The sequence below is a fragment of the Emiliania huxleyi genome, assembly GCF_000372725.1.
Source record: "Emiliania huxleyi CCMP1516 unplaced genomic scaffold EMIHUscaffold_40, whole genome shotgun sequence".
NCBI lineage: Eukaryota > Haptophyta > Isochrysidales > Noelaerhabdaceae > Emiliania > Emiliania huxleyi.
In genome coordinates, this window is record NW_005198965.1 from 643,414 (window position 1) to 657,562 (window position 14,149).

At 69.4% G+C, this 14,149-nt stretch overlaps 3 protein-coding genes across 3 annotated transcripts; 1 reads left to right on the forward strand and 2 right to left on the reverse strand.

The window, feature by feature from the left end:
* Positions 1-2,098: 2,098 nt before the first annotated feature.
* Positions 2,099-3,736, reverse strand: EMIHUDRAFT_436340 (hypothetical protein). The gene is made up of 4 exons (XM_005770244.1): positions 3,476-3,736; positions 3,329-3,402; positions 2,991-3,257; positions 2,099-2,751 (listed from the first exon to the last, which is right to left on the reverse strand). The coding sequence occupies exons 1-4, from the start codon at positions 3,687-3,689 to the stop codon at positions 2,458-2,460; spliced, it is 849 nt and encodes a 282-aa protein (XP_005770301.1). The 5' UTR covers positions 3,690-3,736; the 3' UTR covers positions 2,099-2,457.
* Positions 3,737-6,933: 3,197 nt separating this feature from the next.
* EMIHUDRAFT_436342 (hypothetical protein) lies at positions 6,934-8,721 on the reverse strand. Its single transcript, XM_005770245.1, has 2 exons — positions 7,790-8,721; positions 6,934-7,690 (listed from the first exon to the last, which is right to left on the reverse strand). Exons 1-2 carry the CDS (start codon positions 8,666-8,668, stop codon positions 7,349-7,351), a joined length of 1,221 nt encoding a protein of 406 aa, XP_005770302.1. The 5' UTR covers positions 8,669-8,721; the 3' UTR covers positions 6,934-7,348.
* A 1,777-nt stretch (positions 8,722-10,498) lies between these two features.
* EMIHUDRAFT_65826 (hypothetical protein) lies at positions 10,499-11,381 on the forward strand (the record flags this gene model as incomplete). Its single annotated transcript, XM_005770246.1, has 2 exons — positions 10,499-11,086; positions 11,166-11,381. Coding segments are annotated over 2 exons (804 nt in total), but the record flags the coding sequence as incomplete, so codon positions are not given.
* Between the last annotated feature and the right edge of the window lie 2,768 nt (positions 11,382-14,149).

The following is a 14,149-nucleotide window of genomic DNA, read 5'->3' on the forward strand; positions in this document are numbered from 1 at the left end:
CTTGGCTCTCGCGCGAGTTGCCTCAACTCTCGTGTAGCGTGTGTGTGTGTCCCCTCTGTTGTCCCCGCTCCCCAGCCTCTCCATCGATCATCTGCCATGCTAGCTCACGCCCTAGTCGAGGCATTTGGACGACAAGTAGCCCGAGTGAAGCATCTGAAGGGATTCCGAAGGGAGTCAGCTACGTGTCGGCCTCTGATACAGGCGCGGTTGCCTCCCTGCAGCATGCACTGCGACGCCCGCCCTGCCTTACCCTCACGCCTGGTTTGCCTGCGCAAAAGGTGTCCGCTTTTCTCGGCTTAGTGACCACGGCGCTCGCGCCGGCGCTCCTCGAGACATTTGCACTCCCACTCGCGGACACCATCGGTCTGTGCGCGGCGAAGAGTCTGCAGGCGACCGTTGCCGTCCGCCTGGCCCCAGCTCTGCCGCGCGAGGACCTCACGTGCTGGGCTGCGGCGGCGCCGGAAGTCGACGTGGCTGTAGCGGTGCCAGGTGAGCCGAGTGACGCCCCCTTGGAGCGCACGGAGGCATTTGCAGGGAGAGAGGCGGTAGTCGCCACGCGTTGCGGCGCGGGTGCGGCAGTCGCCTCCCTCTGCAGTATGCCGGAACCCGCTGCCGAGGACCGGCCGCCTTCTTGGCTCGACGTGGTGCTCGGCGAGGTTGGCATCGCCGCTCAGCAGGGTCTTGCGTTGCTCCGGCGCGCCGCATCGCTGATCGACTGTGCCGCGGACACGCTCACGAGCACCGCGCACGCCACGGGCTGGCTTCAACGCAAATCGCTCACAGGGCGTACAGGCCTTGGCGCCGTGCTTGCGCGTTGCGAGCCCTGGCCCGCAGCGGCGGACACAGCCTCCGGCGGCGATGGACTCGGCTGGGCGCCATTCCAGCTCGACCAGGTGAGTGCTGTGCGCCTGAACGAGCAGCTCGAGGTGCACGCTCGCTCGTGGCGCTTGTGGGCCGACACGCGGTGCCCACTGCAGGCCGACGCCGTCGAGCGGGCTCGATTGCTGCGCTAGTAGGCTTGAGGCGTAAGGGCTCCTCATCTCTCTTCTTCTGTTCTCCTTCTTCTTTCGATGTAGGATTCCTACGTCTTCTGAGCTTACTAGGAGAATGGGGAGAGTCTCTCTCTCGTTGTACGTACCTTTAGCTTAATGGGAGAAAGGGCAGAGGTCTCTGCTCGTTTGCGCGACAGAAAAAGACATATTGAAATCCAAATTTAATTCTTTTAAAATTGGCATTTTGAGTGCGGCGATTTTGAGAGCGCGGCCGGGCACGCATTCGGTATCTGCGCCGCTCCCTTCTTCACTGCCTTTACGATGTTGCAGGCAGCCATCTCTCCCTTCAAGTGGGCGCTTTCGCCACTTCGAGCGATCGGCGAAACGGTAGCGGACGTTCTCGTCCCGGACCCGATCGCCATGCCACGCCTGCCGCCGATGCCGAAGGACCCGTTCGCAATTTGCGAGCCTGCCGCTCCGCCCCAAAAGCCTAAGCCTGCTGATCCGTCCTCATCCCGGCGGTCCAGCGGCGCGGTAGCGCGGCGGCGCAGCTCGCAGGCAGCCGCACCGGTGAAGGCGATAAAGAAGGTCAAGCTGGAGCCGAAACGGTCGCTGCCAAGGCGGCGAGGGCGCGCGAAACCAGGGCACTATGCCGAGTCCAACCTTCAGCGGATCGCCTGGAAAGGCACGGGCTCGGAGCACGACCCCATCAGCCTCTGATTTGGCCGGAGCTCCAGAGGGGCGTACACCTCCAGAGGAAAATGCCGCATCTCGAGATGTAGTGGCATATGTCAAAACCTCCTCCCAACAGCATGACAGGCAAAGCCGCGACCATCGACGCACAAGGATTGCTGCTGCTAATGGCGATTGAGGTAGGCTCAGAGCTCCGATGGGGCAACAGCTCCTCTTCTTCGGAGCCTGCAGCGCGAGTAATCGCGCCCTCGCTGGACGCTGGCGTGTTCATTTTTTATCCGCTTTTGTGACCTGTGTGTCCGCATGCCTGTGTCGTGTGTGCTCTGGGTGTCGGAAGGCCGAGGCATGTTTGTAGGTACGTAAACCCGCCAGCTCGAGATACAGCATGTGCACCCTCGGTCATTCCTCCTCGCGCTCTAGTAACGGGGTGTCTAGCTAGATCTAGTACTCGAGTGGCTCAAACGTCAAAGCTGCTCAAACATCTCGCGCGGATCGCGCGCGTGGGGGTGGGGCTGGGGGGCCGGGGGCGCGGGGCGGCGCCGGGGCGCCGGGGCCGTGGAACGTGTGTACAGCTCTCGTCCTCGTGCCGCATGCGCCGGTGCTGCGGTCATCCCTAGCGGCAGATGGCACTTAGTCTGCAGCGCGTGCACATGTGCATGTCCATGACGAGGCTCTGCTGTGCCCATTAGGCCCAGAGTAAGCGGCCATCGCCCGCACCCTGCCGGGAGCTCCGGGGGCCTACGCTGCCCGCAATGTGTGCAAAGTAGCGCCCTCAGGCGGGTGCCACTGCGGCGCAGCTGGGGCAGAGCCACTCGCCCTCGGGGACTGCGGCGAGCGGCGGGGAGAGGCAGCGCATGTGGTACGTGCGTGGGCACGGGGACCCGTCCGCCACCGACCCGTCGCAGAGCAGCAGCGCGTCGCCGTCCGGGTCCACCTCGTCGCCGCCGCAGACGGTGCACATCGAGATCTGCTCCTCGACGTCGACGCGCTGCCCGCGCACGCGCTGCCCGACCGCCCGGCCGCCCGAGGCGCGCGCGTGCTCCGAGTCGGCCGCGCAGTCGAGGACCTGTGAGTTAGGGTTAGGGTTAGGGTTAGGGTTAGGGGTAGGGGTTAGGGTTGGGGTTAGGGGTAGGGTTGGGGTTAGGGGTAGGGTTAGGGGTAGGGGTAGGGGTAGGGGTAGGGGTAGGGGTAGGGGTAGGGGTAGGGGTAGGGGTAGGGGTAGGGGTAGGGGTAGGGTTAGGGTTAGGGTTCGGGTTCGGGTTCGGGTTAGGGTAGGGTTAGGGTTAGGGCGGCGCAGTCGAGGACCTGCGAGTGGCGGCAGCACGCGAGCGCGTTGCCGAACATGGCGCGCCCGATGTCGAACTCCTCGCGAGTCCGGCGCAGCGCCTCGCCCGGCGGCACGAGCGCGGCGCCCGCGCCGGCGGCGGGGACGGGGACGCCCTTCTCGCCCTTGGGGATGGAGGGGAACGGGTCCTTGGTGTCGCGCCCCGCGATGAGGGAGCGGTGGACAGAGAAGAGCGTGAAGGGCAGCAGCTGCGGCCAGCCCGCCTCGTCAAAGTAGCAGTCCCACGCCTTCGGGAAGGGGGCGGGGGGTGAGAGCGTGCTTGCACAGCTGCCCTCCGAGCCGGGCGGCCGGTCGGCGCCATCTCCTCGATGCCGTGCGGGATGTTTGGCACGTTGAGCACGTACTGCCGCAGAAACTCCTTGAAGGGCACGCCTGAGAGACACCCGCACCAGTCTTCGGACGGTCCTGCCGTGACTGCGGCCTCTCCGACGAGGCGCACGCGCGCCTCTGTGCGCGCGCAGCAGCGCCGCCCGCAGCTCCGAGCCTTGCGCCACCATGAGGCCGGCGTCCATGTGCGCGTGCAGCCCAGGTCCGCCGTCGGAGCCCGACGTGTGGTAGGCCGGGTCGGGGATGGCCTGCCTCAGCCGTGGCACGGGCAGCGGTGCGGAGACGAGGCAGTCCGCGGCGCCGTCCTCGGCCAGCCACCAGGTGATCATCATCTCTTTGCGCTCGCGGCGCAGCCGCCCGTGCAGCGCGCGCAGCTGCGCGTCCTGCAGCTTTGCGTCATCGTGGATGTCCTGTGGAGGTGCAGCGCAACGTCAACATGGCCCAACCCCCAAGGCAGGCTGTGCGCGGTGTCGTGGTGCTCGCCAGCGTGACAACCGTGCGGGGACAAGGGAGGAGACATCTCGGCTATATCTCAGCTACATCTCGCCAGCGTGACGACCGTGCGCCCGCCCCCCACGCCGTCGCCGTGCTCGAGCAGCGAAGCCAGCCGCATCGCCGCGAGCAGCCACGGCGCCACGCGCGGCCGCGGCACGAAGGCGTGCTCGCGGAAGCAGATGCGGCCGCGCGCCGCCTGGTGCAGGGCCAGGAGCAGGCCCTCGTGCGACGCCGCCGCTGAGTTGAGGTGCAGCTCGAAATCGCACCCGCCGAACGTCGCAACCTTGCCGCGCACAAAAGCGACGGTGGCGCACGCGTAGTAGCCGAACTGGGTCGACCGCTCCAACTCGAAGAGCGAGATGGAGAAGAGGGCGGGGAAGTAGCCGCGCACCAGCCCACGCAGCGAGCCCGCGCCGCTCAGTCCGCCGCCGCCGAGCGCCTCTGCAGCGGGCACGCCTCGCCACCGAACCGCGTGCGCCATCGCGCACGCGCGCGCCCATGCGTCGGTGGAGGGCAGCGCGGCGCCGTCCGTGCCAGACGCCGGCGGGCGCGCTGACGCGGCATCGGGCGCGTCGCCGCTTCTGTGGGCACCGCCGCCGCCGCCGCCGCAATCAGCGGCACCGGCACCGGCACCGCCGCCGGCAGCAGCGCTGACGCTGCTGACGCCGTCGCCGCTAACGCTTTCGTCACGGCGGCCCTCGCTGCTGCCCCCTGCGCGACGGCCCCCCTCGCCACAAGCAGCGCCGGCAGACGGCTGCGCCCTCCTGTCGAGCCGGCGGACCACCGACGGGAGCAGCTCGCAACAGACGAGCACGGCATCGCCCGCGACCAAACCGGCGTGGATGGCATCCGCGCCGCAGTTGAGCGCGTCGTAAGCGCCCTCGCGGTCGGTGAGCGGCGTCGGCCCCAGCGGGAGCGCCTCCGCGCAAGAGAGCAGGAGGCCGTGCTCCTGCAGCTCCCTCGCCAAGGCCTCCACCCCAAAACGAAGCGTCGCAAGCGCTGCTGCCCTCGCCACGCCGTCCGAGCCGTCGGAGCCGTCGGAGCCGTCCGCTTCGGCGGCGTCACCGGCGGAAGCGGCGGCCGGCGGCGGAGCCAGCGCCTCCGTCTCGCTGGGCGGCGTCTGGGGCGTACCTCCGCACCCGCCGTCCAGCTTCTTCTTTGACGGCGGGCTCTTGCGCGACGAACGGCGCACCTCCTCCTCCTGCTCCGCTGCCGAGGCCGGCGGCGCCGGTGGCCCGACCAGCCACTCGGTCCCTCCGCTCTGGCGCCCGCCCTGCTGGCTCTCCTTCGGCGTGAGCGAGTGGCTGCAGACGAGGATGCGCAGCCGTCGCGGCGGGGGGAGCGGTGCGGCGGCGGCGGTGGAGGTGTCGGTGGGCGTGGCGGCGGCGCCGCCGTCTCGCTGCGGCTCCTCCTCCTCGGGCGCATTCGCAGCGACGCCGCGCTGACCAGAGATGCGGCGAGAGCGGCCACCCGGAGAGCGGCCCGGCCCCGGAGGCGATGGCTTTGGCGCCGAGACGGCGGTCACGCCCTTCCCTTCGCCTCCGCCGCTGCCCTTCCCTTTGCACTCCCTGCCGCCCTCCTCCTCGCCTCCGTCGCCGGCCTCCCCGCCGCCACCGCTGCGGATGTCGCAACCTTCAGCGCCGGCAACGGCGCCTTCGCTGTCGCCGCCTGCTGCGCCGCCCTCAAGCACTCGAGAGGTGGAGCGAGAGACGTCCAGCTGCAGCTCCGGGACAGGAGGCGCCCCCTCGGGCACCAGAGCCTCGGCGGCTCCGTCCGCTTCCGCTTCCTCCGCCGGCGACGGGGAGCGGAGCGGCGTCTGCTCCGCCTCCGCCCCCGCCCCCGCCTCCGCCTCAGCCCCGGCCCCCACTCCCTCCATCTCCGCTGCCGTCTCCTCCCCCGCGTCCGCGTCCTCCTCGCCTCCTCCACAATCCACCGCCGCGGCGGCGGCGGTGTCCGAGGCTGGGAGGGTGGGTGAGAGGCCAGCGGAGAGCGCCGCGGCGAGCTGCGAGGCGTTGGCGAGACACGGCAGCGCGCCCAAGGTGTAGACAAAGGCGCCGTCGCCGACCAGTGGGGCGCGCTTCGGCGGCAACGCCTCGACCGCAAGCCTCGCTGCTGCGGCGGCGGTGGCTTCGTCCCACGCCTCGCTGCCGCCCGGCCGGCGCTCTCGAGCCGCCGGCCGGGCGCCGCTGCGCTTCTTGGCGGGCGGTTCGCCGCCGTGAACGGCCCACGCCTGCCGGATCGACTCGGTCCGCTCCCCGTCGGGACCGTGGTAGGTCGGGTACGACCGCTTCTTCCCCTCGTTGATCTTGCGCGACCAACCCGGCGGCAGCTCGCTGGGGGGGAGGCTGTGTTGCGCGCCGGCGGCGGCGGCGGTGCCGCCAGCGGCATCTTCCTTGACGCCCGCTGCTTCGCCGCCGGCAGCAGCGGCGGGGACGAAGGCCGGCTCGGAATCTTCGTCGCCTAATGTAAATTCCCCTGACCTCAGCAAGTTTCCCTCGCACAGCCTCGGCTGGCGAGACGCTGCAACTCGAGTCGCGGCCGCCGGGGAAGTTGTCGTTCACTCGCCACGCCTGCGAGATGCTGCACGCGCACTCGCCCGCAGGCCCACGATACGAGCGCTCCCCACACCTTTCCCAGCCCGGCGGCAGCGTGCCGCCATTTTGCGGCGGCGGCGCTTCGCTGCGGATGCTGTCGGTGACGGCGGGAGGCAGCATCGACTCGCGTGCCTGCTTCATCGACCTGAATTTGCGCAGCGTCGGAGACACGTACGTGCAGTCCACCTGCGGTGGCGGCGGCGGCGGGGCTGTCGCCGTCTTGCACAGCTCAGTTCCTAGTTGAGGCGGCCTATGAGATGCGTGCCTGGTTGTTGCGCGTTCCAGAGGCGCGGCGCCTCTTGATGACCTTCCAGCCGGCGCCGATCTCGGGACAGTCGGATTCCTCGCCGGCGAAGGCATTGGGCGCCGCCTCGCACGCCATGGCGCCAAAAAATGCAAGAGGGGAGGAAAGAATTTACGCGCCACAAAAAAAATGGGTGGAGGGAAGTGACTCTGTGCTCGTGCGTCGCCCATCTCTCCTGGACTGCTCTTTTTATTTATAGAAGGCAAGAGCGGAACCGAAACCAAAAAGACACCCCTGGCATGCCACCCACAGATACGAGATACCATTCCCATGCAACGCATGATAACACGGAGACTCCAGACAACTCAACAGCGGCAGCATCTCTCTCGATCTCGTCCCCAGATACAGCCGTCCCAACCCCCCCTTCCGTCCCTTCAAGGTGTGCAGTCAAGTTGCGCGGCCTCGTCCGCGCGATGTTGGCGTTGGCGGCACCGGCGCACCGTCCACGAGTGCGCCGGACCCCGAGGGGGCGAGCGGACCCCGAGGGGGGGCGAGCGGACCATCCTCCTCACGGCCGCAAGACGCGCGGCGGCAGAGGAATGCTCAACGGCGACCCGCCGGACCGGCTCGGCGGCGGAGCCGGGCAGGCTGGGCGCCATCAGGAGCCGTGGACGCGCTTGTACAACTGGAACTGGTCCCGTATCAACGGGCGGACGTCGTCCGTGACGGCGGCGAGCCTCTCGAGGAAGGGGAGCAGCTTGAGCAGCTCCGTGTCCGAGTTGTCGTCAAACCAGCTCACGATCGGGATGCCGTTGTCGAGCTGGAAGCCAAAGGCCTGCGGCGAGTTGTCGACGATGGCGGCCTTGGTCAGGTCGCGGCCGAGCACCGTCAGGTCCTTCAGGTAGTTGCCGTCGACGACGACGCACGAGTCGCGGAAGACGCGGTGCTTGATCCACTTGCGCTGCGGGTCGATGATGGACAGCAGGCGGTCGGCGTAAACCTGCGTGCGCGGCGGCGGCGGCTCGGGTCAGCGGCCCAGCGCCCGGGGAGGGGACGCCGCAGGGCGAGCGCCCGGCCGGGTGCGTGTGGGCGGGCGCACGGCCGCAGCGCGGGGCGGAGGCGTGGGGGTCCGCGCCTTTTGCGAGGCGGTAAAGACGATGATCTCAAACAGCTGCGACACGCGCTCGAGGAAGTGGTCCATGTGCGGCCGCTTGCGGACGTAGACCTGGTAGTTGACCGAGTTGAAGTGCACCGGGAAGACGACGTCGTACGTCGGAAGGGGCACGATGGACGAGTGAAGCAGCGTCTCGTCCAGGTCGAGGATGAGCGAAATCGGAAACGTGCCGCGCGTCTTCTTGGGCAGGCAAATCGGCCGGTTCAGAGGGGGCGGGCGCGGCGGCAGGCTGCGGATGAAGACGTACGGGTCAAACTCGTCGAGCTCCTCGTCCTCCTCCTCCTGCTGCTGCTCAGGCGGCGGAGGCGGCGGCGGCGGCGGCTGCGGCGGCGGGTCGGCCGGCTCTGGCGCGCCTGCGGCCTCGGCCTCAGCGTCAGCGTCGGGCCTGGGCGGGTCGGCGGCGGCGCCGCCGCCGCCGCCGCCAAAGATGGTGAACATCGGCGAAAAGATGTCCAGGAGCCCGCGCTTCTCGGCGGCGGGCGGCGGCTGCGGCTGGGGCTTGCCCTCAGGCGACGTCAGCCCTGGCGCCGCCGGCGAGGCAGCAGCGGCGCCGGGCGTGCCCGGCGCGCGGCGGGGGCTCTGCGTGATGAAGCCAGAGGCATCGCCGCCGCTCGACGCCCGCGGCGCCTCGACCGGCGAGGGGGACGTCCAGAGGCGGCTAATCAAGCTGGTGAAGGTCCCCCCGCCCGCGCTGCCCGCGGCAGCCTTGCTGCTGCCAGCGGCCCCGCCGCCCGGCGGCGTCGCCAGGGCCGGCACAGGGGGGGGCGCGGCCGCGTCGCCCTCCTTGCTGTCGGGATCGTCCATTCTCGGAGGCCCGCCGGCAGCGCTTTGAGTCGCACGCTGTTGCGCCGAACAGCCTTGCCAGACAAGAATTCTTATCTGCCCGCCCAGCCGTCTCCTCCCTCGCTGTCCCCTCCTTTACCGCCTCCTCCCTCGCCGCCGCCTCCTTCGCCTCCTCCTCCCTCGCCGCCTCCTCCCTGGCAGCCTCCTCCCTCGCCGCCTCCTCCCTTGCCACCTCCTCCCTCGCCGGCTCCTCCCTGCTAGCCTCCCTAAACATCTCGTCGGCGAGCGCCGCCGCCTCTGCGGGCGAGCGGCCGCACGCGAGCGCGCCAGAGACAAAGGTCGAGTTGGACCAGGTGCGCGTTGTGGGCACAAAGCGCTTGGCGTGATCTGCCGCGTCCGCCACCTCGCCCGCCCTCCACTCGTTGAGGAACGGGCACTCGACCAGGTCGCACTCGGCCGACTCGAGCCGCAGCCCCGCCGCCGTCACCGCGGAGCCGGCCGCAAACGGGGCGGTGCACGCCTCGAGCGAGCGGTACTCGTTGGGGAAGTTGGTGGCGCGGTGCACCTCCTCGCCGGCCACCTCGAGCCACAGCTCGGAGAAGGTCGGGTGCATCGCCTGCGCCACCCGCCTCGACGTGCCCAGGTACTGCCCCTCCCCGTCGGTCGCAAAGTTGGCGACCACGAGCTGGCCGCCCGGCTTGATCTCGGCGGCGCGCTGCAGCAGGATGGCCTCCCAGTCGGCGGCGGCCTGCGCGGCGAAGGCCTCGCGCGCCGCCGCGTCGGCGGAGCAGGCCGAGTGCAGCGCGTCCGGCACGCCGCACGGGACGTCGGTCAGCCAGTGCATCGCCGTCGCGCAAAACGCGAGGTCGATCGAGCTGGGCGCAAAGCAGCGCTCGTAGAAGGAGGCGCCGCTGGCGAGGACGTAGACGTTGCCGATGGAGCCGTCCATGTAGGTGGGCACCGACGGGCTCGGCAGCGCGCCGCTCGTCAGCTGAAACACGCTCTGCCAGTCGTTGAGCGCCTGGTCCTCGTAGTGCACGACCACCGGCGCCTCGGGCTCGGCCTCGCGCACGGACGCGACGATGGCGCGCATGAGCGGGAGGCTGGTGCCCGCGTCGGCGGTGCCAAAGTCGGCGATCGCGAACGGCGCGGCGTTGGCCACTCCCGCCGACTCTCGCGCCGCCAGAGCGCGGGCGAGCGCGGACTTGACCAGCGGCTGCGTCCTCGCGATGACGTCAAAGCAGCCCTTGGTAGAGCTCGTGTAGGTGCCGGCGCCCTGGCCGCCCCAGGGGACGTGCTTTCCCGCCGCCTCGGCCACTCTCTTTAGGTTCGCCATTCGGCACGAAGACGTGCGGTGCGAAATCAGATCTCGGTGCCGTTCTCCCCTGTAGTTTCCGGTGATGGCTCGGCAACTGCGCGGAAACTACATGTACCGAAGGGGGAGAACGGCACCGAGATATGATTTCGCACAGCACGTTCGCCAAGCCCTGCCGAACCATCGCCGATGGCAGCCACGCTCACCCGCTCCTGGCTTGGCCGGGCGTGGCGCGCCGAGCAGCGCTCCACGATGGCGACTGCAGCCTCCCTGGTCGGCAGTGAGTGGCGGCGCGAGCTCACAAAGGCGATGCAGGCCGCGCCGCCTCGTGCTGCCGGTCGCTCCCCTTTCCGCCTCTCGATGCAGGCGCCCACGCGCGAGCGGGCCGCCCGTTCTGGCGGCGTGCCCACCCGTGCCCGCCTCCCCCATTCGCCAGGTCAGCCCACCGGTGCCCGCCCCTCGCCCCCATTCGTTAGGTCAAGGGCAGCGACGAGGCGGCGCTCGGGACGCTTCACCTCGCCGCCGCCGCGCCGCTGTCCTCGTCTCGCCCCGGCAACGGCGGCATGCGGCTCTGGTCGTACGTGAGCGGCACGGCGGCCGAGACCGAGGCCTCCAAGCTGGCGCTCGGCATGGAGATCAAGCACGCGAGCTTCAACACCGGCTTTTCCGGCGCCAAGCTGGTCTGTGCGGCGGAGCAGCCGATCGAGGCGTGGAGCGGCGACGACAAGCAGCGGCTGATGGACGCCGCCGCTTGTATGCTCACCGAGCTCGACGGCGCGATGTTCACTGGATGCGACATGAACACGACCACGGAGGACATGGACTACCTCGCCGAGCGGTGCCCGTTCGTGCTGGCGGCCGTCGGCAACCCCTCGTGCTGCCCCAACGCCGCGACTGCGCACGGTGTCCTCGGCGCGCTGGACGCCACCTTTGGCGGCGAGGTGTCCGGCAAGCGCTTCGTCGTGCACGGGTGCGGCAACGTCGGCCGCACCGTCGCCCTCGGCCTCGTCGAGCGGGGCGCGGAGGTGCTGACGGTCGACTTGGACGCCGCCCGCGCCGTCCTGCCGGGCTGCAAGATGCTCGACGCGGGCGGCGAGTGGTGGGCGACGCCGTGCGATGCGCTGGTGCCTCGCTGCAAGGGGGGAGGAGAGGAAGGGGGGGAGGGACGCTGCCGACCGCCCTCGCCCCCCTCGCCCCCTTCAGGTCCCTTGCTCCGCCTCGGGCCTCCTCACCGCCAAGCGGGCCGGCCAGCTGCAGTGCGAGGCCATCGTCGGCGCCACGAACCTCCCCTTCGCCTCGGAGGAGGCGCAGGCCGTCGCCGAGCGCGAGCTCGGCATCACCTTTGTCCCCGAAGGCGCCGCCCGCGACACACGCCCCTTGGGCCCGCAATCTCGATCCGAACCCGCTTGCGATGTCTAGCTTTGTGTTCCGCGCAGGCATCACGTCCGCCGGCGCGGTCATCGTCGACTCGATCGAGTACTGGGCCAACGACGCGTTCTCCGCCGCGGCGCCGCCCCTCCTCTACTCCTTCACCGCGCACGTCGTCGGCGAGAAGGTGAGCCGCCTCATCGAGCTCGCGCAGAGGCTGAACGTGCCTCCCTCCCTCGCGGTGCCGCTGGTCGCAGAGTCCGACTCGAGCTCGCCCGTCGGGGCGCGGTTCGAGGAGTGGCGCACCAGCCACGCCGCCGCCGCCGCGAGCGAGCCGGCGCTCTCCGACTCCGCGAGCCGCGAGCTGCTCGCTCGCGCCTTTCTGACGGCGCAGGCGTCTCGCTGCCAGCCGGAGCTGCTCGTGGCGCGCAACGGTGTCGCGGGGGCCTCCGCCTCCGCCTCCGCCTCGCACGCGGCCTCCCTCTCGGGTGCGCGCCGCCACTCCTCCGCCTCGTCGGGGCGCGTCAGCGGCCGCGCCGACGTGGTCGTTGTCGGCGGAGGCGCGCCCGAGCCCCTGGGCAAGCGCGATGCCTTGGCCGCGTTTGTGCCGGAGGAGAATTCGCGGCTCTGCTGTAGGCATCATGGGCCTCAACATCGCCTACCAGCTCCGCCGCCGCTCGCCCGACCTGTCTGTGCTCGTGCTCGAGCGCGCCCCCGCCCTCGGCGCCGGCTCGTCCGGCTACTCGACCGGCTTCCAGCGCGCCTACTATTCGTTTGACGAGACGATGGCCTTCGCTCTCGACGGTGCGGCGCCGGCGTCGGCTTGCCGCCTCGCGCGATCCCGCGTCCCGACGCCCGAACCGGCCTCTCCGGCCCGGCAGGCATGGACGCGTACAAGAATTGGAGCGACTACCTCCGCGACGGCGAGGCCAACGCCTCCTTCACCGAGACGGGCGCCCTGTGGATGCTCGGGTACGACGGCAGCCAGAACGAGGGGATGGTGCAGCGGCTCGCCAAGTTCGGCGTCGCGGCGGAGCAGATCGACGAGGCGGAGCTCGGGCGGCGCTACCCGATGATGAGCCCCGAGCCCTTCCCGACCTTCGACGAGGATGGCAACGAGACGCCGCACGCGGGAGGCGCCTTCTCCGCCGTGTACGAGCACGGCTGCGGGCACATCGACTCGTCCACCTGCCTCGAGGACCTGCTCCGCGCGTGCCGCCGCGACGGCGCCGAGGTGCGGCTCAACCAGCGCGTGCACCGCTTCGTGACGGCGCCCTCGACCGGCCGCTGCACCGGAGTCGAGATGGCGGACGGCTCGCTGATCGAGGCGGGCGTCGCGGTTGTCAACGCGTCGGGGCCGTGGTTCAACAAGCTCAACTCTACGGTCGGGCTCTCGCTCTCCACCACGGCCCTGCCCACACGCATCCAAGTCGGCCACAAGTGGATCCCGGACGAGTATTGCTCGCTCCCCTTTGTCGCCGACGGGTGGGGGCCGTCGGGCATCTACTTTATGCCGCGCGCCGCGAACAACCAGCTCGTCTTCGGCTCGGTGGCGCACCGCTTCGAGTCGGAGATCGTCGACCCCGACGCGTACAACGCCTCCCTCGACCCAGACGTCAAGCAAGACTACCTCAACTGCCTCTTCCACCGGCTGCCCAACCTGCCGCGCGAGGGCGAGATCGTCGGCTTCTCGTCCATGTACACCGTCAACCAGGACGACGTCCACCCGATGATCGGCGAGACGCGCGTCGCCGGCCTCTGGGCGTGCAACGGCTTCAGCGGCCACGGCTTCAAGCTCGCGCCCGCCGTCGGCTCGCTCGTCGCGCAGCAAACCACGGGCGCGAAGACGGACGCGTGGGAGACGGGTGTGCCGCACGACTTCATGGGCCCGTACCGCGAGCCGCTCAGCCTCAAGGTCAAGACCCACTTCGCGTGAGCTCCGCGCGGCCCGGTGGGTGGCGCGACACGCGTATTCCGAGCCGTCCCTTCGGGGCGGAGAGGGAGGAGCTCTGAGCTCCCACGGAGACTAGATCTGGCCCATCGCGAGGAGTCTGGGCGACGTACTGCCCCTGCACTGGGCATCTCGGCGAATTGACTGCTGCGCATACCAATACTACTAGATAGCAGTGAGTAGGAACTAGACCTGACGCGCGCATGGTGATTATTGCGGGGAGCGTGTCTGCGCATCTCGCTTCGCGCTCTCTGTGGGGTCTGTGAAGCTGTCCGTGTGACGCTGTGCACGAGACCCGGCACATATCCATCCTCTCACATATACGGTCTACCTCTACGTACAGTGAAAGTGTTAATGGCCCCTCTAATATCAGGCATCGGGGGGGGGGGGGCGGGGTAGGTACGGGTCAATTCTGACACTGAGAAGCAAGACTGCCGTATGTGCCGACCGTGCGGGTTCGGTTCTTTTTGTCTCCACACAGAGTCATCGAGGGCTTTTACCCCCTCCCCGCGACGGCACGTGGGGAGATCGCGGCGCGACGACCGACGAGGGGGTCTTGTCTCTTGAATTCGCACCACGACACTCACCTCACTCGACGCTGCGCACACACGCAGCATTTTAAAACGCCCATTTTGTGCCCACAACCCCGCCCACCGCCCCTCATTGGTCCCACCACCTAGCACCCCAAACTTGCGTTCGCAATCTCTCCTTGCGTGGTGTCCCCCGCTAATGTGTCGCCGTTCATCGAGGGGGCACGCTCGATAGGGCGCGCCAAGCGCAATAGGCTGAGCTCAGAGAGGGGGAGCACAAGAGACCTCTGCCAGCACGTCAATCGCATTTTCGGCTCTTCTTCTTGCCACTTCTCCGA

Coding starts and splice junctions, on each gene's coding strand:
- EMIHUDRAFT_436340 (XM_005770244.1), bottom strand. CDS start 3,689: ATGATGATCACCTGGTGGCTGGCCGAGGACGGCGCCGCGGACTGCCTC. Junction 3,403..3,475: donor GCTGCTGCGCGCGCACAGAG/GCGCGCGTGCGC, acceptor GGTGTCTCTCAG/GCGTGCCCTTCAAGGAGTTT. Junction 2,752..2,990: donor CGTGCTGCCGCCACTCGCAG/GTCCTCGACTGC, acceptor CCTAACTCACAG/GTCCTCGACTGCGCGGCCGA.
- EMIHUDRAFT_436342 (XM_005770245.1), bottom strand. CDS start 8,668: ATGGACGATCCCGACAGCAAGGAGGGCGACGCGGCCGCGCCCCCCCCT. Junction 7,691..7,789: donor CTCCGCCCCGCGCTGCGGCC/GTGCGCCCGCCC, acceptor CCGCGCACGCAG/GTTTACGCCGACCGCCTGCT.